Source organism: Esox lucius, chromosome 3, assembly GCF_011004845.1.
Source record: "Esox lucius isolate fEsoLuc1 chromosome 3, fEsoLuc1.pri, whole genome shotgun sequence".
NCBI classification, from domain to species: domain Eukaryota; kingdom Metazoa; phylum Chordata; class Actinopteri; order Esociformes; family Esocidae; genus Esox; species Esox lucius.
In genome coordinates, this window is record NC_047571.1 from 16,265,914 (window position 1) to 16,290,020 (window position 24,107).

At 43.9% G+C, this 24,107-nt stretch overlaps 1 protein-coding gene across 14 annotated transcripts in view; it reads right to left on the reverse strand.

Annotated features, from left to right (window-relative positions):
• LOC105019322 (adhesion G protein-coupled receptor L2) overlaps positions 1-24,107 on the reverse strand; it is an 88,016-nt gene that overhangs the window by 53,698 nt on the left and 10,211 nt on the right. For all 14 annotated transcript variants that reach the window (XM_010885402.3, XM_020045257.2, XM_020045263.2 and 11 more), the window contains exon 2: positions 16,769-16,983. In XM_010885402.3, the coding sequence (XP_010883704.2) occupies positions 16,769-16,841 (73 nt within the window). In that variant the 5' untranslated portion in view covers positions 16,842-16,983. The remainder of the gene's footprint in view (positions 1-16,768; positions 16,984-24,107) is intronic.

Sequence of the window (24,107 nt, forward strand, 5' to 3'; positions counted from 1 at the left end):
AGAATGCTCAATCGAATCACCATGGAAACCGCTGTGCACGACTACTCTGTGCCATAATTGGCTGTGATCCCCTACTCCTGGCCCTGTTGACACGACAACGCCTTATCAGGGATTCTGGTCAGTGACTGACTGACTGGGGGAAAGAATATAGGCTTTTCAGATTCCTCCCTCCGACCAGCCAACAGTAGCCTGCCATTGAGCTCAAGTAAGCAGAGCGCAGGCAGTACTGGCTCACAATGTGTTGCACTCTGGAAGTGTTGAGTCTCTCTTTTCCTCTTTTTTGGTCTGCAGCATATAATTCACTGGCAACAATTCTTTCCATAATACATATTTTGTTTTCTATCAACACCCTTTAAATTGGAAGTGGCACTGCGGCTCAGATGGGTGCATCTGAAAAACCCAGAACCAGCCTGTGGCACGCTGCCATCGTCTGATGCTTTTAAACCCCAGAGAATAAAAAAGACAGAGAGGAAAGCAAAGAAAAACAAAATTGGGGTTTGATATAAAGCTATTGGTTCGTGTCGACTGGGGAGCCGTTTAGGCACCAGACCAGGACCCACGTTGTATAGCCCTTCATGGTCAGCCCTCTTCCTAAAGCCTTTTTTTGTTTCACAGGATTGTTTTGTCATTTAAGAGGCCAATCCTATACGACCTTTAACCTCCCCATCCCCCTCCTCTCCACGAGGACTTCAGAGTACGACGAAGGAGCCGCGAGAAAAAGGGGGGTTGGGAGAGTACCGGAATGTTTGATCAGTCTGGAAAAAAGTGGGCCAGCTTTTTTTGGAATGGGGGGGGGGGGGGGTACAGACACAGTGGCGAGGCCATGAGGACCTGCACAGACAGACAGGGGGCACGGCTAGGCGTTGGTCAACGCTTGTCATCCTCCATTAAGTCCTCTCTGATTGGGCTTTGTGGTCGTGGAAACGGCAAACAGCTGCATGCAAATGGTCCTGTTCCCCCAAGGCTGGCCTCCATTGTCCTGGTCCCAGGCTTGACAGGGACGCTTTCTCCACAGGATAAAGGAGGGTGTAGCCTTTTAGAGGAATAAGAGTTGACACAGTGTGAGTTCTTCTAGATTGGTTGTCTTTTTTGTCAGTTTATTCTTCAACGTTACTGGTAGCCCATGTCTCATGAAGAAAGAGCAGATCTTCGAAAGTCAAGGATTCCTCCCCAACTGGGCTGGATACCTTCATAATCCAATATCCGGAGAGAGAGGATAGAGCGAGCGTACAGTAGGCCTATGTTTTCCAAAGATGAAGTCAAGATTTTTCAAAGGGAATTAAGAGAAAGGGAGCAAAATCAAAAGCATATTTGAATACTTAACAAGTGAGAACCAAGCAGCAACAATGTTTGGCCTATTTCTCTCTGCTTTCTTTGTTCTTCTGCACGGTATTTTCTAATGTTTAAAGTGAAGAATGTTTATTAAGAAAATCACAGTGACTTCAAATGGGCCATTGCAATTAACCCGATATTTATGAAAATAAATCTCTTCCTGAATTATAAACATTTCTAAAGATGCCAGGAAAATTCTTACATTTTAAAAATATATATATCTCACGATAAATAGAATAAATGACATCTGCTGCTGGTGTCTGCTATTTGACATCTGTGATACAATCTCACAAATGCCATCCAACACATAGAAACACCAGGGATTGGAGGGAGATGAGGAAGGATAACATCTGTCTGAAAAACACAGGCCATCCTCTGTACAGGCTTGACCCCGCCATGACAGGCCCGTATTTCATTACAACCACCAAAACTGCCATAATACCATCGACAATGACATATGGCACCACCTCCCATGGCACCCAGTCCCTCTCTCTCTCTCATCGTCTCTGTTCTACCTTGCTGGGAATCATTTCTAAAGACAGTGTCAGACAAGACGACAGCGAAAGCCCCAAAGACAACGTGCTTTCCCAGAAAGACAACTGCTATCAAACCAAATCCAGATTCCAGGTTCTGGTGTACCGTAAGCCTTCTAAAACAGACCTTTAATATGGCTAGAAGACGATGGTGGTGTTCCAAAAATCCCTCTTGGAATTCCCAACCGGGACCGATCTCTCCTCCAACACCACGCCTTGGGCGTCGTTTCTGGACGAGAGAGCATGCATAGCATGTCGATGCATGTCTCCTTTTGGAGAACAAAAGGGGAGAGGATTTGTCATATCATCGGCACTAAAGAATGATAACGTCAGCCCCCCTGCCGATATCTTAAGCACACAGGTGGGCCCGTTCAACACAAGATGTTTTTTTCTGTTTGTGCATGTCATACATATGTGACAGGAATACTTTGTCAAGTGCCCTCCTTCTCCCCTAATCCCCCTCTGCTCATCCCTCACACCCTTTCCTCATCCCTCCACCCCCTCTCCTCATCCCTCTCTCCTCATCCCTCTCCCCTTAATCCCGCTTTTCTTTTTCCGTCTCTCCGCCAAACCAGGCGAACCCAGGCCTGCTATCGTTCAAGCGTCCTTTAAACCCAACATAAATCTCAAATCCACTTCAGAAGTGACACACAAATGAGTGATGCACCTATTGTCCTCCCTCTGACACCCAGCGTCGTTTAGTTCCCAGTCTCTTTTTCCAGTTGTTCTTAACATCTTCAGTGGCAAAACGTGACAGTTCCAGACAGTTTATTAACTCACAGACATACCTTGTCTACGTGAAACATATATTTGTTTCCCTGAGAGCAGCGGGTTCAACCCATGCTAAGGACGTGAAGATGACATGAACATCTCCATGGGGTGAGTGGGGCAATCAAGCTCTGAGAGACGGTCCTTAAGGGAGTGGTGATAACCATATAAATAGAGTTAATAGAATGGGCATTTCCATTAAAGACATTCTATTGGTTAAGTGAAATCTATCTGACGTGCCCTATTTAAACTGAGATCCTCTTCTCTGTCATTGGTACTGGCCTGACCTCTGACCTTAAAGACACACATCAAAAGGAGACCATCTCAGAATGACGGGCAAAATCATTCCATAGCTAAAGCATATAATCCTCTGAGGGCAAAGGAGGGTTACTCATTGATTAAACTCTTCATGAAGGGACTGGCACCATTTAAAAAAACATATTTTCTCTCCTGTTGAATTATTTGAGCTGGGCAAATGAAACACTGTCTTTACAGGGAAAAAGAAATGTCTCCCTTTGCAAAGACACAAATATTTGTCACAGGGTTAAACGTAAAAATCTCAAAAAATTGTATTTGACAGTTTAGATGAAAAACCTATATACACCGGGGAGAGCATCACTTTGACAGAATTAGTTCACTGCTTCAAGACAGCCCAGCATATTGGTGCATGTCGCCTTCATAGGAGTTGATGAAACACACAGAAAGTGGAGAATGTGCAAGGAAAACCTCCCCTGTGAGGAGTTTCTGTATCTCCCCCGAATGATTGTGATGCATGCACCGTCCTCAACTCCTAAGCCCTGTTCCTAACCCCTCACACTTAAACCCCAGCTGGGCTTTCTGCTTTAAGTCCCAGAACCAGTCAGGTGCTTTCCCTCCTCATCACATGGCCCTGTGTATGTGTGTATGTGTGCGTGCGTGTGCGCGCGCGCTGGGAGTCTGGCCCAAGAGGCTCTCTCAGTACGACACATATAGACGGAGTGTGTCAGGAAGAACTGTGACTGGAACAGGGATTACATCTCTTCTGAATAATGAGGCTGAAACACTGAGGCCGACTGGGGAGTAACCAGCACCAGGGGACCGCCAAGCTAGCAAAAGACACAGATGATAGGGGAACACACACGCACGCCACAAGAACATACCCACGCACGCACACACACACACACACACACACACACACACTAGCATGTTTACAAAAGCAGCCATGAAAGCCGTACACACAAATACCGGCCTTTACTGCTCAACCATTATAGTGAAGGTTAAATTAATCTACTGACATCTGATTCAGAGTCCAAGGTGGATTACCAGTAAAAAAAAAAAAAAAAAAAAAGAGGAGATAATTTTTTTTAAATACCCTTATTTAAAAATACCCCTATTTGTCACTTTTTTGCATGCAGAACTTACTAATATCCCTGTGTGTAGCTGGCACTGGTGAGGGTTAGGAACATAGGCAGAATCCTATGCATAGTCGCAGAGAAAAAGAAATGTTGAACCCTGTCATGGTGACCATTATTGTAGTAACCTGACCATGAGAGCATTCTACATTCCTCAGACAGAATGCACAACTGTATTTTGTCATTTTCACAACCGTACCAAGCCTGACATACCTTGGAATAATGACCTTGTAATGTGGCCCTTTTCTGTTATGATGAATGAACTCTTGGCTACAGGCAAACCCAAAACATTGTCAGATATGTTCCGGTAGTTATAAGCTGGCTAGGAAGTTGCTTTTCGTTAACTGGCTTCCTAGATTGACTGTCTTGGTTTTCTACATCTTTAAACAAATTTCCTTAATGTGGTTAAAAAATTTTTTTTGCAAGTATGCAATCTGAAACGGCCTGGGGATTTACTTTAGAATGGAAGTTTTGTGATTATACATTTCACACCTACAAGCACAACAGGATCTGGAACAACAATTACATATTATTTCCTGTGTGCTGAATCCTGTGCGGTTAACAACAAGATGTTTACAGAGGGGTATGCAGACTTTTATGAAAATACCACAATCGTGTTTAGGTCTGCTTTACCATGCCACATATTTTATTGGCTGCAACTTTTAGATATTATAAAGTTGGTGTAGATTACAATCATGTTAGAAACAACATCTGGATCCCAAATTGATGAGTTGCCATTATTTTACATTTAATAGACAATGCAGACAATTCTTGGTCAAAATTAGAATGGAGGCTAATGACTTTGAACAGAGTCTAATGACTGAACGGGTGCTAATGACTGTTTTGTCTAAATTACACTATAGGGACATGGAAATACGATGACATTGCAAAAGGAGGCAAATATTTAGTAAAAAAAATAAACCCTTTGCTATCCTCTTCATGTTATACACTTTTATTTAGATAGATGGCCATGTTTTTGTAACCTAAGTCAAATTCTGTGGAGAAAATAGCTAGCATTGCTAACATCAGCGAGCTTACATTCAGCTGACTCATCTCCTTCTCAGCTTGCTTTTACATTTTTACTACATGCCAAAAGGTGTTCCAATTAAGTATTTCCATTGTTCATAAACGTTATCATGTTTTCAAGCCACAGTAACTCCATTACGGGTGCACTGATCAGGCAGATCAGATGGACTGGAGTACTAAAACAAACATTTAAAACAATATTGCAGTCCATGAACAGGGTGGTTTTAGCTGTCCCCTTTTTAGAGCTTTGTAGGGTAGGTGAATGACAAACATAAACCTGGACACATTCCAATGCAGCAACCCAACCCAGCAGGCTGCCGGCTATCTCTGGAACACTGACGCTCTGACCACTTTGATTGAGAGTGTGATGACTGTGATGACCTTGCCCCCTTCACTCCTCAACCGGTCAATACGAGCAACAAGCAGCATAGCCACTGATAAGAGATTAGCCAGATGGGCAAGCCTTGGTGACGGACAGCTTCCTGGTTCCCCCGCTGTCCTTCTCTCCAATGAAGAGCCATTGTGGGCTGGCCACCCTGCACACTCGACAGGGGAATATGCTACAAGAACAGGTCAATACTGATAACGTACTAGGCAAAAAAAACACTCTTTGTGCCCATCTCAATGCCATTTTTGGGGGGACTTTTCCCCCATTCTAACAACACTTATTCAATTTCCTTCATGGCAAGAAAAGTGTTTCTTATCTTGGGCTGTTTATACCTGCAAATCGCCCAGCGGCCCTTTTGTTTGCAGGTGACCCACCCTGAGGTGACATTTAATTCCTGGACAGAAAAGTGTGGTTATGCACCATGGCTCAGCCTCCCTAGCCTCGGGCCATAACTAATACTGTGCTGCTACAGACTAGTGTTCATTCACCATTCAGAGTAGACAGACCGAGCAGACGGACAGCAACAAACACACACACACACACACAGTCCTGATACTGCTGCTAAAACATAATAGAAATAACCCCAGCCATCTGAGACATGAATAAACCCATAATAGAAACAAACCAATCCCACTGAGATACAAATCAACACAAACACAACAGAGTAATCAATATTTAGTCAAAGGGGTTCCCAAAAAAGTTTTTGGCCAATGGTGCCATTTTGATGTGTTTCTACATTGAATTTAACAATTAGAGCTACAAATGTCTGTCAAATTGTTTTACAGTGATCTGTGATATTATTTAAATCTGAAGGAAGCATGGTCTCAACTACATCAGATTGGTTTGATAAGATCAGGAAAATAGCAAGGAAGATCATCTTTTGTGTAGATAAAGAACACTATCGTTAAAGATCTTTCTCCTGTGTTGCTGATAGTCTTATCTTTCAGGAAAGGACCAATAGGGTTATAATACTTTGTAACTTAAACAATTAGAAGTCAGAGACATATTTGTAGGAAGAAAACAGAAATGTCTCTGTTAATAACAATAGAATTTAATGGCTATCTGAAGCTACTCAGATAACATGCGTTCTATGAAAAGCGCCACTTTTTCCAGTTTCTCTCAAGACCCCATTTTTAAATCAGTGACCCCACATGATATAACTGAAACTGGAAAAGTTTTATAATCCACAAAACACTCACAATAGCACACACACAAAATTCTAATTAATTGTAATGACAATTCTTCATTTATTCCCCAAAAATAATCATAATAACTAATGTAATATCAATTGAAATATTGTAAGCAAATGTGACAAATTCCTCTCTAAATAATATCATGTCTAGACAATTTTCAGAGTTTGAGGCAAGGTAATTATAGTCTACTTTCCCTTTGATCCCAGCATCTTTGTTCCTAACATTCTGTCTTAGGAGAATGTTCAGTTACAAACAGGATGTTTTTCTGAACTTCCCCAGAAACATTCAAGTATGAATCCCATGTCATGATGAAGGAGAAAATGGCTGACGATGCTGACATAAAACAGAGAATTTCACAGGTAGAAATAGTCATTGCTCTCCTTGATATTTATTTCATTGAATTAAATTATTGTCTTTGGTCTTACTTGTAATATTACTGTTACATTTGTTATAGTTTCTGTACTTTTACATGTTAATTCACTGTGGCATACACTTGGCGTGTATTCATCTCTATGTAAACAGTACTATTTGAGCAGGAAGTTACGCTGTAATAAAAACGGACATATTGCTATTACCTTTAATACGCTTCCATAATCTCAAGTCTCACAGATGATTAGGGCAGGGATGTGAATAGAAAAGTGTTTTTTTCTGGCATACTCTGATCTTTTGATTTGACTTAAAAGCCTTCTGTTTCCCCTCTGGATTAAATGCATTACTTTGTCATGCCATCTAAAGCCCTGAGAAGATGTGACTAGTGAAAGCCAGCTCCAAGAGTTTACATTTAGGCAGGGGTGTTCAATTAAATTGAAACTAGCCCGGTCTACTATATATACCACAAGGAACCAAATTATTTGGCTACCTCCATTATTTGAGCTGGGTTGTTTGAGTCTAAGGAACTTCCATTGATTCTAACTGTAGATCTCAGGTCTAAGTGGAAAAAGTGAGGAAGGGATCTGGTCCAGTGTGTTTATATTCACTTGAGACTAAGGGTGTGAATTGAGCTGGGTTGTGCTGCTGCCAGCAAACAAGATTTAGGGGCATGCTAAGCAAATGAAATCAACCTGTCAGGAACCTTAGCTCCCACCCTATTAGATTGAGTGTCTGTTCATCATTGGGCCATATAACAGGGGGTTTTACAATCACATCTAAATACACAATAAAAACAGGCTAGGCCTCTCTTCTCCATGAGACCTGTGCTCCTAAATCCTCGTTTCGCGTACAGACAGACTGGAACATTCTTGTTGCTGCTTTTGGTTTACCAAGACCCACTGAGGAAATCACTCTTACTCTAAATCTAGGTTGACTACATGCGATTATATTGCACTTCACTTTCCGAGAATGAAAAACTGATTCCTGCTATTGACTGATATAGCTTTGTCTTATATCAATTCCATTTGGTCAAATCATACCTAGGTTTATCAGATGTCTCTTTAGTTCATTGGTAATAATAAAATAAGAAATTGAATAAAATGGTGGCAAAGTTGTATCAGGTATACTCTGCATTCCTATATGGTGTATAGTTGTTCCCAATATGAAATGCATTGTAATGACGTATTATGTATAATAAACAAGCAAATGTGATGGTGGTGATCTATCTCTCAGCGACACCCCCCACACCTCCCCAGACATCTGTCATGGCCAGATGAAAGTGCACACCATAAAACCATTCTTGTTTCACAGAAGACTTCAATTTGGGCCAAAACATGCTATGGGAAAGGAATAAATCAGAGGGGGTTCTGTGTGCATGTTCATAGCACGCAGTCTCGCCAGTCATCTGTGAATCGCTCAGGGATTTACTGATAATTCATGATAGCCCTGTCATGGACCCGTACCGTTCAGATATGAATTATAAAAACACCAAACCAAGCATAGCAGTCAGATGATTGAATGGACGTCTATGGCTGGAGGCCAGTGCAGAGAATCAAGGCAGGAGGCCTTCTCTTCATCCATTCTTTTCTGACAACTGGAAATACCAATGTGGCACATGGGAGCCCAGTCCATCAATACACAGCCGTGGCTTTCATAGCGTTTGACGCCAATCATTTTGAGGAGTTTGGACTTAAAGTTGACCCGTATAACCATCTTGATGGAATAAAATCAATTAATATTTATAATGCTTTCTGGCAAGATCCGCTGTTAAAAGCAATGCATGTGAAATATCAAATGATGTGCAAATAATGAAAGTAAATGAAACTTTCAGCCCTGTGTGTCTGATGCATGTGAAGAAGAATGAGTGTATTTGACTAATAACTGTCAAGGTGCACACCACTCTTAAAAGTAGACTATGGGCCTTTTAACACCACAATATATTTCCCAAAATAAAAAAAAAATTGCTCAATGTGATTAATTGTCCGTTTACAGCCGCCAAAAGTTCACTATTGGCCGCTACATTATAAGGCAGAGTATGCTACTATCTCAAGGGACACTATGGCTGTCATGATATCAGATTTTCACTACATGATTATCGTGGAAAAATTAATGCATGAAAACAATATAATTGTGGTTTCTAGAGAAAATGTGAATGAAAAAATTATAATAATGCTATCAGTCAAATTCCTCCTCAGGTTTGTTTGTTATGTGTTTTTATTCTTTTTGGCAAATGAATTACACTCAAAACACGAGCTTAGGGAGGTGGAGAGTATGTGACTGTATTACTGTAACTGTTTAACACTTAATGGATTGTAAAAAGGCAACCAGATGAACTGATAAACAAAAGATTCACAAGGCCTACAACACCGAGAGGAGTTTTTGGACAAATACAACATCATTTTCACAAATTGAATAGGCTACAAATACAGTGTGTATTTGCATGTCTATCCTGGGAGTTCTGACGGGGCAAATGCCAGCATATAGGTCCAGACTCGTAGATTAAGGACATGCATTGTTTGTCTATATGAGACATGTGTTTTTTGTAAAAATACAACATAAGTTTCACCCAGCAAATACAATATTATAATTTGCTTATTATTAACATGAAATCAATATTTCATTTTTTTTTTATATCACGTTAATCGTCAATACCGGTATATTTCGACACCCCTCAGGAACACCCCAGTGTGAAGAGAAATGTATTACTACTTATTTATAGAGTAGCTCTTTATATAAGTACTTGGTTTTTGAAGTGAAAGCCAGGGGGAAATTCTTTGTTTTGATGGTAATGTTACAAAATGAAACACATTCTGCAGTTACATGGATGTACAACATTTACAGACATTTCTGAAGACTAAAGAATATTCACATTGAAAAATCAGCTGAGATTTAACTTGACAGGAGTGACTTTCTTTCACTCCAAGGGCTAGACAGCGACATTTCCGGGGACAGCTCTTTCAAAGATAGGCCCCCTAAAACGGGAGCAGTCTCTGAATAAAGGGTATCACGTTCAACTGAACTATGGCTATAGATTATAATTTCAGAGATAAATAGAGGTAAATAGGTATGTATCAGTATGAATATAGCTAGTCTCATGACCAGAATGGACTGAGTGATACTGGTAAACAAACCTGTTCTTTTTTGGAGGATAGTGGACACTCACTCAATCTTCTCACAAATGCATATGTTTTTTTTTTTTTTTACAAAGCTTTCATTCACATTGGAGGAAGGAGACAGATGATGTGGAGACACAGAGGTGAAGGGTGGAGACACAGAGGTGAAGGGTGGAGACACAGAGGTGAAGGGTGGAGACATAGAGGTGAAGGGTGGAGACAGAGGTGAAGGGTGGAGACACAGAGGTGAAGGGTGGAGACAGAGAGATGAAGGGTGGAGACAGAGAGGTGAAGGGTGGAGACACAGAGGTGAAGGGTGGAGACAGAGGTTTAGGGTGGAGACACAGAGATGAAGGGTGGAGACATAGAGGTGAAGGGTGGAGACAGAGGTGAAGGGTGGAGACACAGAGGTGAAGGGTGGAGACAGAGAGATGAAGGGTGGAGACACAGAGGTGAAGGGTGGAGACACAGAGGTGAAGGGTGGAGACATAGAGGAGAAGGGTGGAGACAGAGGTGAAGGGTGGAGACACAGAGGTGAAGGGTGGAGACAGAGAGATGAAGGGTGGAGACACAGGTGAAGGGTGGAGACAGAGGTGAAGGGTGGAGACATAGAGGTGAAGGGTGGAGACACAGAGGTGAAGGGTGGAGACACAGAGGTGAAGGGTGGAGACAGAGAGATGAAGGGTGGAGACAGAGGTGAAGGGTGGAGACAGAGGTTAAGGGTGGAGACACAGAGGTGAAGGGTGGAGACAGAGAGATGAAGGGTGGAGACACAGAGGTGAAGGGTGGAGACAGAGGTGAAGGGTGGAGACAGAGGTGAAGGGTGGAGACACAGAGGTGAAGGGTGGAGACACAGAGGTGAAGGGTGGAGACAGAGGTTTAGGGTGGAGACACAGAGATGAAGGGTGGAGACATAGAGGTGAAGGGTGGAGACAGAGGTGAAGGGTGGAGACACAGAGGTGAAGGGTGGAGACAGAGAGATGAAGGGTGGAGACAGAGAGGTGAAGGGTGGAGACACAGAGGTGAAGGGTGGAGACATAGAGGAGAAGGGTGGGGACAGAGGTGAAGGGTGGAGACACAGAGGTGAAGGGTGGAGACAGAGAGATGAAGGGTGGAGACACAGAGGTGAAGGGTGGAGACAGAGGTGAAGGGTGGAGACAGAGGTGAAGGGTGGAGACATAGAGGTGAAGGGTGGAGACAGAGGTGAAGGGTGGAGACACAGAGGTGAAGGGTGGAGACAGAGAGATGAAGGGTGGAGACATAGAGGTGAAGGGTGGAGACAGAGGTTAAGGGTGGAGACACAGAGGTGAAGGGTGGAGACAGAGAGATGAAGGGTGGAGACACAGAGGTGAAGGGTGGAGACAGAGGTGAAGGGTGGAGACACAGAGGTGAAGGGTGGAGACAGAGGTGAAGGGTGGAGACACAGAGGTGAAGGGTGGAGACAGAGAGATGAAGGGTGGAGACAGAGGTGAAGGGTGGAGACACAGAGGTGAAGGGTGGAGACACCGAGGTGAAGGGTGGAGACACAGAGGTGAAGGGTGGAGACAGAGGTGAAGGGTGGAGACAGGCTCCACACAGATCTGTTCATTCTGAAGAAAGAAGGGTGAGTTTTCTGGCACACTCATCCATGCCTCTAGATTCAAGCGATTGGCATTCCTATAGCCTGCAAATCAGGGATACAAATTAACTTTTCTTTCACCAGTGTGATCGGGTTCCTAACAAAAAGAGCAGCTTAAAAGGGCCATTAGATGCCCCCCAAAGTAGCACCTCTGTCACTGCATCACTGAAAGACTGTGTAATAGCAGCTAGGTCACAATCCAGTAGGCAGCGCAAAAATGGATCAGCGTCACTTGGGTGGACATTTTGACAGGGCTGCCTTGTCTTGTGGCTTTCTCGTGACTCCTTGGAGTAGGTCGGGCACATGGAAGCTCCATCATGGTTGTTGGCCAGGGAATATCTTCCCCTCCGGTGTGTGCGTGTGTGTGAGTGCACCGGCAAAAATGTCCGGGCTGAGTGAGCAGTGTGATAAGATGCAGAACGGCTTGGTGGGATGCGCTTCGGAGGACACGTCTTAATCTTCTACTCTCCCGCACCTGTTGTGGAGTTGTTACAACAAGGCAAGTCCATAATATTGAGTAGGATAATACCAAACTGGGAGGGCAGACTCTTGGGTAGAAAGATTACAGCTTGAGAAAGTAGGAACTGATTGGGGAAGAGAAAGACAATGTCAAGTACTGTTACTGTTAAACTTTGACTATCTAAATACAGTGCATCTTATAATAGATTAAGTTATACCATTGGTTCATGCCAATGTACTGAAAAGTTATGTAAATTATTATGTAAAATATGGTACATTTCCTCTCTCTCAAATAGTCAAAAATGAGTCAAAAAATTTGTCAAAAATTATTACATGACTGTCAGTTTTACCCCTCAGGCACTTTTCTCAAAGGCCGGTATTTGAATAGACAAAACATGGACACCTCTTCTCTACAGAAGTTTAATATGGTTGGCAAATACACATAACAACCTGGTGTAGAAAGAACATCTGAACTATATCGCATAGAATCCAAAAACTTGATGGAAAACAAAACAAAGTGTGTTTCCTAAGTTGTAGCTGATCCCTGTCTACACAGAGAGATGACAGATAAAGAAGATAGATGACTTCATCTTATTCATCTGTCTCCTTTATACATGTTTTGATGTTTCAGTTGAGAGGCCTATTCTCCTCTTGGCATTAACAACACAACAACATCTACACAATGTCGACATAAAATAAACCACAGGACATAATCTGCCCAAAGCTCGGCATCTTTTCTTTGAAGTACATAATAACTGCCATTGTTGGAAGAACTTCGGCAGGTAGGGGCCTGCGTGTCCTGGCCCCTCCTTAGCAGGGTTGGCTGCTTGGCTTGTCAACCTATATCTTCATATCTACAGGCTGGGCGGTCTAACCCCCCCCCCACCCACCCACCCCTCCAACCCTCTAACATGATACCCTCCCTGACCTAGTTTTCTGTTCCAGTAATTATATACTTCTTCCGCCAATATAGAGCCAGTCAAGTTAGGTAATGATTTAAAGACGCTGCTGAAAAAGGAGTGCAAATCCCCAATGTAAGAGACAAACTTTTTTTGTCCATGTTGCACAAACGGACAGAAACAGATAAATACTTTCCAATTTAAATCTGACATACATTGAACTTCAATTTCCGATTATATGATTATCCCTCTGTGTCATTATACACCTGTCAACATTATGCTAATAGGACTGCCATTTATAATATGTTTTCTCCCTCCACACTAAAACATTTCTATTTATTTTAATAACTGCTTGCCATATTAATAAGGTACAAACCATCTTGGGTTGTTTTGAGTAGATAAATGTTAATAAACTCACTGGAGTCAAGGCATTTGTGCTGACTCCATTCCTCTTGTAACAAAAATCTAACATTACATAACCCATAGGCATTAAAAAGAAAGAAATGTTTGCTTAAGTATGACATTAAGCGTTTTTCTAAGCACACTTGGGGTATTCATGATAAAACTGTGAATAAGATCCCCTAAATTATGAGAAAGGAAGTTATTAACCAACAAGCCTATTTGTTGGACGGACATCCACAGAAATGTAGTTTATGCTTAAACTATGCAAATTACACTTCATCTCACCCACACACATACTAAATATTTGATTTGAGCACGCAAATACAACGTACATTCAGGAAGGACTTATTCATATTTCTGAATGTCTCTGCATGCAAGTGGAGGCAGAGAGGCACCGAGACGGCGAGGCGGCCCATGGCCACTGACACAGTGCAGTACCTCACCAGCTGCCTTGTCCTTGACTTATGTAGGCCTGGAATCTGAAGGCCTCGTACAGTCAGCCTGTGAAGACGGCCAATCCTCCCGAATATCATTATCGCAAGTTTGCACTGATAACCGAGGCCGTTCACGCGTAACATGAGGGGCTGATTTTTAAGGAGCTTGTCAGCAAAGGCTTGTTCCATGTAGCGGTCGAATGAGTAGCCCGTCTCCCAAACCCGAACCTCCCTCTGGCTCTCCCAACACAACAACAGTATCTGGCTTATTCTGTATTGCCGATAACACATTATCATTGGCATTGAACTGGGCTCTTCTGAATGCTGGTGAATGCACTTATACTACTTGTCTCACCTCAGTAGCAACCAGGTCAAGCAATATAGAAGTCCTTGTGTGAACGCCAATAACGTATGCAAACAGACTCTATTAAATTTAGCTCAGGGAGTAAAATAAAGAACAGATCCTGGCTTTCCGGGTACCCACTTGGTAGCTTGTACTTTTTGGTAGAACCTGTATGACTGACTCAACCGTATAGGTGAGAATGTCCTGACCAATAGCGGCATTCTGATGGGCTGACTGGAAAACCGACTGGTCAACACAGCCCAGAGTAGTGAGATTCCGCTGTAGCCAGTCCAGATTTCCAGTAGCTGTGGCCGGCAGATACAGAGGAGTTTGCTCCTGGGATAAGCTGACAGGAGGGTGACAGAAGCCTCCATGATCACATAGTGGTGTGCCACAACTGCAGAAGTCGGGCTTTCAGTCCATGTCCATCTGCACTTCACTCGTTTATTTGCACTGGTCATTGAGGTTTGGCTAGTCTGACCAGTCTCCAGATCTTGCGGCACATATGTTCAGTTTTCACAACAATTGTTGTAGCCTAAATAAGTTCTAAGGTAGCAGTGTAAATCCACTCAATATTTGGTCAACTCAACCACCCTCTTTTTGGCTCAGGAAGATAAAATCATGTGTGATTCAGCTTAGCAATAATTTCTTTTTTATTTTACAATTCCTTCACAACCTAGTGCAGAATATGCACATTGGCATTTTACATATTTAAATAGAGAAAAGGAAATAGTTGTTATTATAAATAGTGCATGCGTTAAACCTCAATTTCCAATGATTTGATTATCTCTTTCCATCCAATTATGTCCCCATTATGCTAATAGAACCGGGTTGCCATTTATAATATGGTTTCTCCCTTCACACTAAAACATTTCTATTTATTTAATATCTGCTTGCTGTATTAATAAGGTACAAAACATCTTGGGTGGTTTTGAGAACACAAATGTTAATTAACTCTATAGAGTGGAGCATTTGTGCTGACTCCATCACTCTTGTTACAAAAACCTAGCATGGGCAATCCATAAACCATAGACATGAGAAAGAAAGAAATTATTTTCTGCTCAAGTATGTCATTAAGGGGTTTTCTAAGCACAAGGAATGTTTTGGGTATTCATGATCAAATAGTGATAGTATCTCCTACTGAACAGAGAGGAAGTCATTAACCAGAGCCGTCTTTGTTGGTCAGACGTCCATGTTGGAAAAAAAAATTCAGTCACACGCACAAACACACACACAAATAGAGGGTTAGAGTAAAGGTGACTGACGTGGACCCAGCATTGTTTTCGGAGGAAAACCCACACACATTCCTTCTTTGATGGATGGGCAAATATGCATTCATAGGCCTGAGAGCCTTCGCCTTCGTCAAGTGAAACCCAAAACCTTAACTTTCGGCATACCAAAGCACCCCCCCCCCTTCCAGAAAGAAAATCACCGGGACCGTTCAGGCCAGACCATTTCCCTGCTCAAATCAGAGCCCCATTCTTCAAAAGGTTCTTTTTTTCTAAAAGAAAATTCCTGAAAAAATACCCTGTGAGGTATTTTGTATGGTCTACAATTGCTAAAACTCCACAGTTGGTTTATCTTTTTAAGAATGTTTGCGGCTGCTTCAACTATTCCATTCCCATCTCTCTTTAGTTTACAAATCACCTCACACACTGAAATTTAAATATAAAAACAAAAAATAAGAAAAATAAGAGAACTCTGAGTGGGAAATTAAAATGTAAGAGAAAAACTTAATTCAAAAGAAATCTTCAGAGTTTATGTTCTTTGATGTTCGACTATAATCAATGTTTGGCACACGAGCATGTGATTTCAGCACAATACGAGTGAAAAAGAAGAGATGTAATGATTGTCATTAAGAATACATACCAACCAACTGACATCAATGCCTCCAATGGGTACATAACAGACTCTTAGTGACAGAACTTGTAATTACAGCCAAACATACTAATCTAAAGCCAGGCATGGAAATTAAAATCAAAAACCTAGAGATGTATTTGGGCAGCATAAAAAAACAATAATAATTCTTTCCAAAACTTTCCAATTTCGCATAACATCAGATTATTCAAGTGAAGGCTCCAGGTGCAGGGACTGAACAGAATCAAGCAATCAGGGTGCATATAAAACGACATCAAGGTTTCTGAAGCACAAATGCTGAGATAGTCAGGTTTAAAACTCTGTCGCAGTGCTTTTGTAAACCTTCAAGGATAAAACATCTTGACGTGAAGTCACTATATAAAAGCACTCAACTCTTCACTCCCATTAGAAGACTACAAAATGTGCCAAATCAATACTTTCATGGAACACAAACATTCAAAGACGACATTGTATTCACATATACAGAAGCTCAGACATACAAAAGAATATATAGACATATAAACATTAATATATATATATGTATGTTTATATACATATACATACATACATACACACACATACACACACACACAGGCTCACATCTACCATCATGTCTCAAACTCCGATCCAGACAAGCACTTACCTTCTGAACAGTGAAGATGAATGAGGGTGAGCAGTAGACAGTGGAGAAGTGGAGTCCTCCACGCTGCAGCCATGGTGGCCTGGTATGGAAGCAGCTCTGGAAGGCCGCTAGCTAACAACTCTGGTTTTACTACTGTATTCTATACAGTAGAAGGGAAAAAGACAAGTCTTGGTACAGTCAGCAATCCGTGGTTCTCGGAGAAGTCATCTTCTTATCTGAAATCACAGAGAGAGAGAGGGAGAAGAACAGGGTGAGAAGGAGAGAAAATGGGTACTGATGGAAGTCGAGACTTCGTCATCATCATCATCATAATCATAATCTCGCCACAAAGGCTTTTTCATCACCGCTGCCATCTTTCAAGATGAATCTGAGAGATGCATTACCATAAATATTCAACACACTGTAAATGGGGAATTATCACGGCAGACAAACATATACTGAAAATGTGTGATAGCTGTATGTCACTTTGGATAGATGCATCTGCCAAAACTACCACCAAAGACATCAATCAATCCAATCAAATAGTCAGCTATTTAGTATTCAGTTCTTGCGGACAGGCAAATGGATGGGTTTAACGAAATTCTGAAACTGCACAGTACATCAAGTCTCATGGACTATGTACTTATATTTGACTTTTGACAGAAACCCTGAGGTAAAGGAGAACATGACAGAGCACTCATCCCTGGCCTACTTGCTGCATGTTTAAAGCCCATCTCCTCCATGTAGCAAATTAATGTTTACACACTTATGGCTTTCACCGCCCCCCCCCTACCCACTCCCTGCATATCCCCGCAGGAGAGGACCCTGTTGCTGAGGCAACACACTCTCACAGACTCACACAGGACACCATTAGAGACTGTCTTTTTGAGCTCCTCTTCCACTCTTGTCTGCTTGCTTCTCACCCCCAGTACAGACAGCTTAGTCTGGCCTGGCTACAGTTCGGGTTCATCCGTAGTCTACGCTAACGGAGTGTAGCCGATTGTCGAAGTGTCGTTTTTCGTCGGAGACCAGCGGCTTCTTCTACTATGAAAGAAGAGTCCGAGAATGTTTGCACTCTGGAAAATCGCACGGCACACTAGCAACGTATTGTCCCTTCCTGCAAACTGGAGGGGCAGTACTGAGGAGGTTTTACAACTCAAGTCCCCACCCTGTGACCACAACACATCCATTCTGCTATTCAGAAACACAGAAGCAATGGAGAAGGGAATGTCACCTCTACTGCTGTTCTAAGTGCAAGTGTGGTTTTATCTGAGCATTCTGCAACTCAATTCATATCATTTCTCTGTCGACAGACTTGGGACCCGTGCGTCGGCCATCAGAAATAGACCATGCATGTAGCAAGCTAAACGGGCATTACACATTTAGTCGGTTAAACACGGTCCACTCGGTCTGAAGAGCTCCTGCTAGTGAATGTACACCACATGAGGCAAAAAGCGTGGACGATGTGGTCCCGAAAAAAGAACGTGCCCGGTGTCTTCTGTGTCAATACGAGTCAGGCCACAAGCACGCACGTCCGTAGCTCGGTGCACGTTTACTGTCAATCCACTTTTACATCCTCAACGAACGCAGGGAGAAGAACTTCTAGTCAAAAACTCCAGTTGGATGAACTGTTACATATACTACATATTAGCACGCAAATGCACGCACACACCCACACACAGACCAGTATCCAATACAAGTGACCCTTCATCAAAATGCACTTATTCATATTGAATGCACCCAATGTGAGCCTTCAGTAGACTTCCTCCTGTCATCCGCGACTCGCCGCGCTAGGAAGCGAGAAGGACACCAAAAACAGGATGATTTGCGTTTGTGCTCCGCTCTCAGAGCCTGATTATTTTATAATGAACCCAAATTTGAACAGTGGTGCTCTCGTCTCTGATCACTCTCTAGGCCCCACTAATGTGCCGCTAAGATATTTCTGGCAACACGGGCGCGCAAGCAAGCAGGCACACAAACACACACACACACACACACACACACAAACACACACACACACAACACGGTGTGGGGAGCTTCTATTTGCATTAGCATACAGAGTTCTAATTTAAATCTCCATTGTGGATTAATTCTTTAAATGGCTTTACGGGTGGCTGGAGACTCCTGTTTAAAATAGGCAAACTGAATGCATCCTGGAGGTCCACGAGGAACTGAGTGAACATTCTAACCCAAGGCTGATTTATCTTGATTTTAGGTCAAATTTGCCACAAACTGTTGTATGGTGTTGGCGGCAAAGCACGTATGAGGCTAACATGATTTCCAAGTAAGAAGTCGGAGTGCGCATTCATACCGAGAGAGACGGAGAGAGTCATGTGACTGCATTTGTCTGGAAATGACTTATCAAGTCGCAGCGGGCTACCAGATGAGATAAGATAAGAGCGTGGCGGAGCGGCGGTGAGAATGCAGAGCGGCCCGAAAACAACGTGAGCTTGCTAATAATCCCAGGAACCCTGGTGTCTGAGTGCTGTCTGGGGGCGGGCCTGCCACCCCGCAGACACGTTTTAGGCAGCAGACCAGAAAAATGGTTACCATTCAAACCCCGGCGTGGCTACACGTGACAGCTCCACCCCCCCCACCCTCCCACAAACCCCCGCACCCCACCACCCCAGTGCTTCAGACATTTATCATCCCCAGAAATCAGCAGTGGGGGCCGGGTAGTTGGAGGGAGGGCGGCGTGATGGCTGACGGGTAGAGACGAGAGAGGCCGAGGAGGGAGGGGATATCCTTTATACCCCCCACCCACTAACCCGTCTGCCCTGCTGGGCTGGCTCAGCCGCTGATCCCTACCAGTCACCAGGGGGCGAGGAGACTGCCGTGCCTGGGGTGAGGGTTCCCTCCCTGCCAGCCGCCCCAGCCTGCCCCGGGACTGTCCCCCCCCCCTCCCGCTCCGTGCTACTCAGACCCACCCGCACAGTCACCCCGCTGAGTAACATGTTCCCTTTCTCCCTTAAGCTGGCGAAGGAGCCAACCGCCGCGCTCATCCCGCGCTCATCCCTCCCTCGCTCCCTCCCTAAACAGACGTTTTGTTTGGCGGGGTTTCTGGACTGGATTTGGTCAGACTTGAGATAAAAGGATTAGCCGATTAACATTAAGACGTTTTGCACAAGTGATGACAGACCTATCATATCAATTTTACATCAGGGAGGGAGGGGAGTCTGTAGTGTGTGTGTGTGTGTGTGTGTTAGAGGCAGCTCCTCAAGAAGAACATTTTAAGAGGTTAGTGAATCGTAGTTAACCCCTCAGATGTCTGCGTGTGTGAGAGAGTGTGTGTGTGTGTGTGTACTGTATGTGGAGACATTTCGCAGCACCTCTAGCAAGGAAATCATTGTTATTTGTTACTTGGCTAGGAAGGAATATTCACATCGCGTCCCAATACCACCGTCGTCATGGCAGCAGCTATAGTAATAATAGTGTACAGAGCCCAGTTATGACTTACTGTCACCAGCTACGTTAATTCTTATGGCTTGACAGTTTAATAATCCTAAAATCTTCCAGAATCATTAAAAGTTATTAAATACTCTCAAAGCTCGATGTTCCCACATAAGGATCCATAGGTATGAATCTTCTCTATGCCTGCGTTTCCTCCTATTAACAATATATCATACCAGGAACCCTACATCCGTCACAGAGGATGAAAAATGACAAGCAAACATCTAGAACATCTGTTTTTCTTTCTCTCCCCACCCAGAGACAGCGAGAAAAAGCTAGGAGCCAAATTCATCATCAGTCCGGAGAATCCGGGGAAAGAACCAGCCCAGTGCAAAATCATTTTTCATGCTATCAGAGGAACGATAGAAAAAATAAGCAAGCATTTAAAAGGAGAAGGCAAGCAATTAAAGTGTAATTAGAATAAATGGATGGAAAGAGACGGGCCACATGTCCTTGCGTGAAATACGAAGCTCTTTGGGGCAGCAGCAGGCTGAATGAATGTGAAGCTTCTTTGACAAAGCTAGTGGCTGCCTCTCTCAAGCTGGAGAGGCACCCGGCAAAAGAAAAGACAAGGGAGAGAGAGAGGGCGGGGGGGGACTAGTGAGGGAGGGGGAGTCCAGGGCTTTCTAAAAAAGGGAGGAAGTGAATAGATGGGGGGGGGGGGAGAAGAATAAGAGAGTGGGGGGGTGGGAGGGGCGGGAGGGTCACTGGGAAGGATTGAGTATGGCTTGACCTGCCGGGTTCGCCTCCAGTATTCTCAACAGGCTTAGAGAAGGAGAAAATAAAGCCCCAGGAATGTTAATTTATTTTCAATTGTCAGTGCCAGGGAAGGGGAGAGAAATAAAGAGTGCATATATACATATCAAGTGAGACTGGGACATAGCTAAAGCAAGTAAGCAGTCCTGGACTGGTGGAAGCTCAAAGCAACAAGTTGAAATAAAGATGTGGACCTGTGTTGTTCTATCTGGCCCAGTCTGGACCTCACAGGCACAATCCTTCAGTACTTTAGCACCCTCTGACTAACTACTTTGGGGCAACTGCACCCCCCCCCCCCCACACACACACACACACACACACCCCACCCCCACAACGGCCTACTCGCAGGACAAAAAGACAAACACATCAGGGGGAATTTCAATCATGGGAAGACGGTTTGAAAAAGAGGGGCTTTGGTGTGGCGTGTTCTCTATTCGGGATCTACAGTAACTGACTCAGAAAATAAGCCCCCACACCCCCACACCCCCCCCACCCCGATCCATGTTTGTGTCCTCAGTGCCCCCCGATGCCCCGAAACTACCCAAGAATGTTGTCATGACAGGCCCTGTCCATCAGGACTATAGAGCTGCTCTCTCCTCCTCTCCTCCTCTCCTCCTCCTCTCCTCCCCAATTCCTCTCCTAAGGGACATGATGTCACTTCCTTGGCTCTGTCAGCGGTGCAGACATAGAACCTGTCATGGCTGCCAGTGATGGAGACAGGCGCTCGTCAGGCATGGCACCCAGGTGGGAGGAGGGTTCAGCACCATGGAACTGATAAGATATTTTGGGACAGGGGCAAGGAGGAGGGAACAGGGACAGGTAGCTAGCTGCATGGTCTTCACCGGCTTGACGATGGTTGACTGGCGCGTTGCAACGCTTTTTGCCAACTGTGATTGAAATGATAGGTAACAAGTCCTAGCAGGCAAAGAGAGAGTGAACTAGACAGAGAGAGAAAGAGACAGGGAGAGACAAAGGGAGAGACAGAGAGAGACACACAGAGAGAGAGAGGGGGTTAGCAAATGAAAAGTCAGGACGGACAATGATCATCATTACCACCACTACTTCTAAGTTAATTTCACCCATCACGATTATCAGCACCTAATTACTAAGTTCAGAACCTGTCTTGACATTACATCCACTTACATTAAGGCTAAAGTGAAAATGTCCTGTTGAAAACATTTGCCAGTTGCCTTATGGTGGCCCAGCTAAGTAGGGCGCTTCCTCTCGTACACATTCACCTCTGAAACATGGGTTTGAACACAGCCCACTAGGCTTTCAGCAAAAAAGAAAAGCTCTCTCTACCTGTTCCCAGCATCCTGTCCAATAAAGCACAAAAATGCCTGGAAAATAAATTACAAAATAATACATTTCCCATTTAGCCAAGTGGACCTGATGACCCCAAATATATTATGAGTGCATTTTTAATAGAAACGAGACAAAGAACAATCAGAGACAATAGAGCAATAAGACTTTTAAAAAAGCATTTAAACGTCAGTTTCATTAACCGTTACAACACCTCTCGCTCCCTGCCAGCTCGGTAACACCACAGCTTGGCGGCAATGGAATGAATAGGCTGACCTTCCCACAGTGAGTTAAACAGTGAAGGTCAGTCAGAGACCCCTGACATGACACACAGAGCGTCTCTTTTCAATCAGTCTGTGAGGCCTTCACATCTTCACACACAAACACTCCTCCCTTCCTCGGTCCCCTTGTCCTCCATCCTTCTCTCCTCCGTCCTTCCGTCCGCTCCTTCGCTTCCCATCCTCCTCTCGCACACCCACATGCTCTTTATCCATACTTGTTCGAAACACACAGACGGGGTCCGGCATTAGAGCAAGAGCGCCTCCTCATAAAGACACACACGCGCGCGCGCGCGACGACCCTCATCTACCCACCCTTGGCTCACACAAACACAAAGATACACTGTGGTTGACTTGGCAACCTCACATAGACACATATTAACAACAAGTAAAAAGTAAGCAGCATGAAATGTCAGTGATTATTTGCTGAATGCGAAAATGTGAAAACACTGTGAGAACCTTGGCTGAAGGACAGGAACAGCTAGATTCCCCAGCAGGCAACGTGTTAGGAACTTCACACCTAACAAGGTGAAATATATTACACGCTGCTGTAAACACGATCTGCAGCAACACACCTGCGCTGCTTCCCATCCATACAGGTCACTGTCACTGGGACCGCCGGTGTGTGTGCCTGCGTGCGTGCGCGTGCGCGCGCGCGCGTGCGCGAGCACAACTGTACACAACAACAGTCAGACACGAGGTCAAGGAGACATAACAATTGACGGGAACCTTTACACAGACACATACATGCGCAAACACACGCACAGCGCGTTCACACACAACATACGGCAAACCCAAAACGGCAAGCCAACAAAAAACGACAATGCCGCAAATACGTCTGTTGAATAGCGCCGACCAATCACACAGAAGCTAGTTGACGGGGGGAGGGTATGTTCAGAAGCCTAACCGGCGTTTACTGTCAAACCCGAAACTCTTCCGTGTCCAACGCCACTTCCCAGGAGAAGTCAGGAACTGGTTTGACTGGTTCACCCAGTCGTCTGTTTGCTAATCACTTCCATCTCGCTTTCACTAAGTTGCCTACAATAGAGGGCTAGGCCTTAATGTGGCACTGCAGTATCCTCCTCACCTCATTTAACGCCTGCTTTGTTTATCAAAAGGGGCGTCTCAATAGGTGGTCCAGGTATGTCATGACTTGGCACAGGCAGGGGGTTGGGCCTCGCCTCATTTTTGTATCTCTCCTCTGGTGACCGAATTGTGCTATCGCTAAGAACACCTTTGTTTTACTCTTTTCTTTAATCTACTTTACTGGATTTATTTCTCGGGATATCACTATGCAAACGTATACTTTCAGAAATCGCAAGAGAATGTCTTCAAAGCCAAAGCTTTTTCTTATAGACAACTCTATATGTTGATGCACTCGCACACAACTGTCCTCTATTCAGCCAAAATCATGATATTAGAAACTAGCAAACATGTCCGCCTCAATGTTCCAAATAAAGCAAAGAAGCTGCAGTACTTTTCAACATGGCTGCAGTACTTTTCAACATGGCTACAGTACTTTTCAACATAAGTTTCCCTTATTCTCTGGATTTGGTTTAGCCCAGTACTGGAGT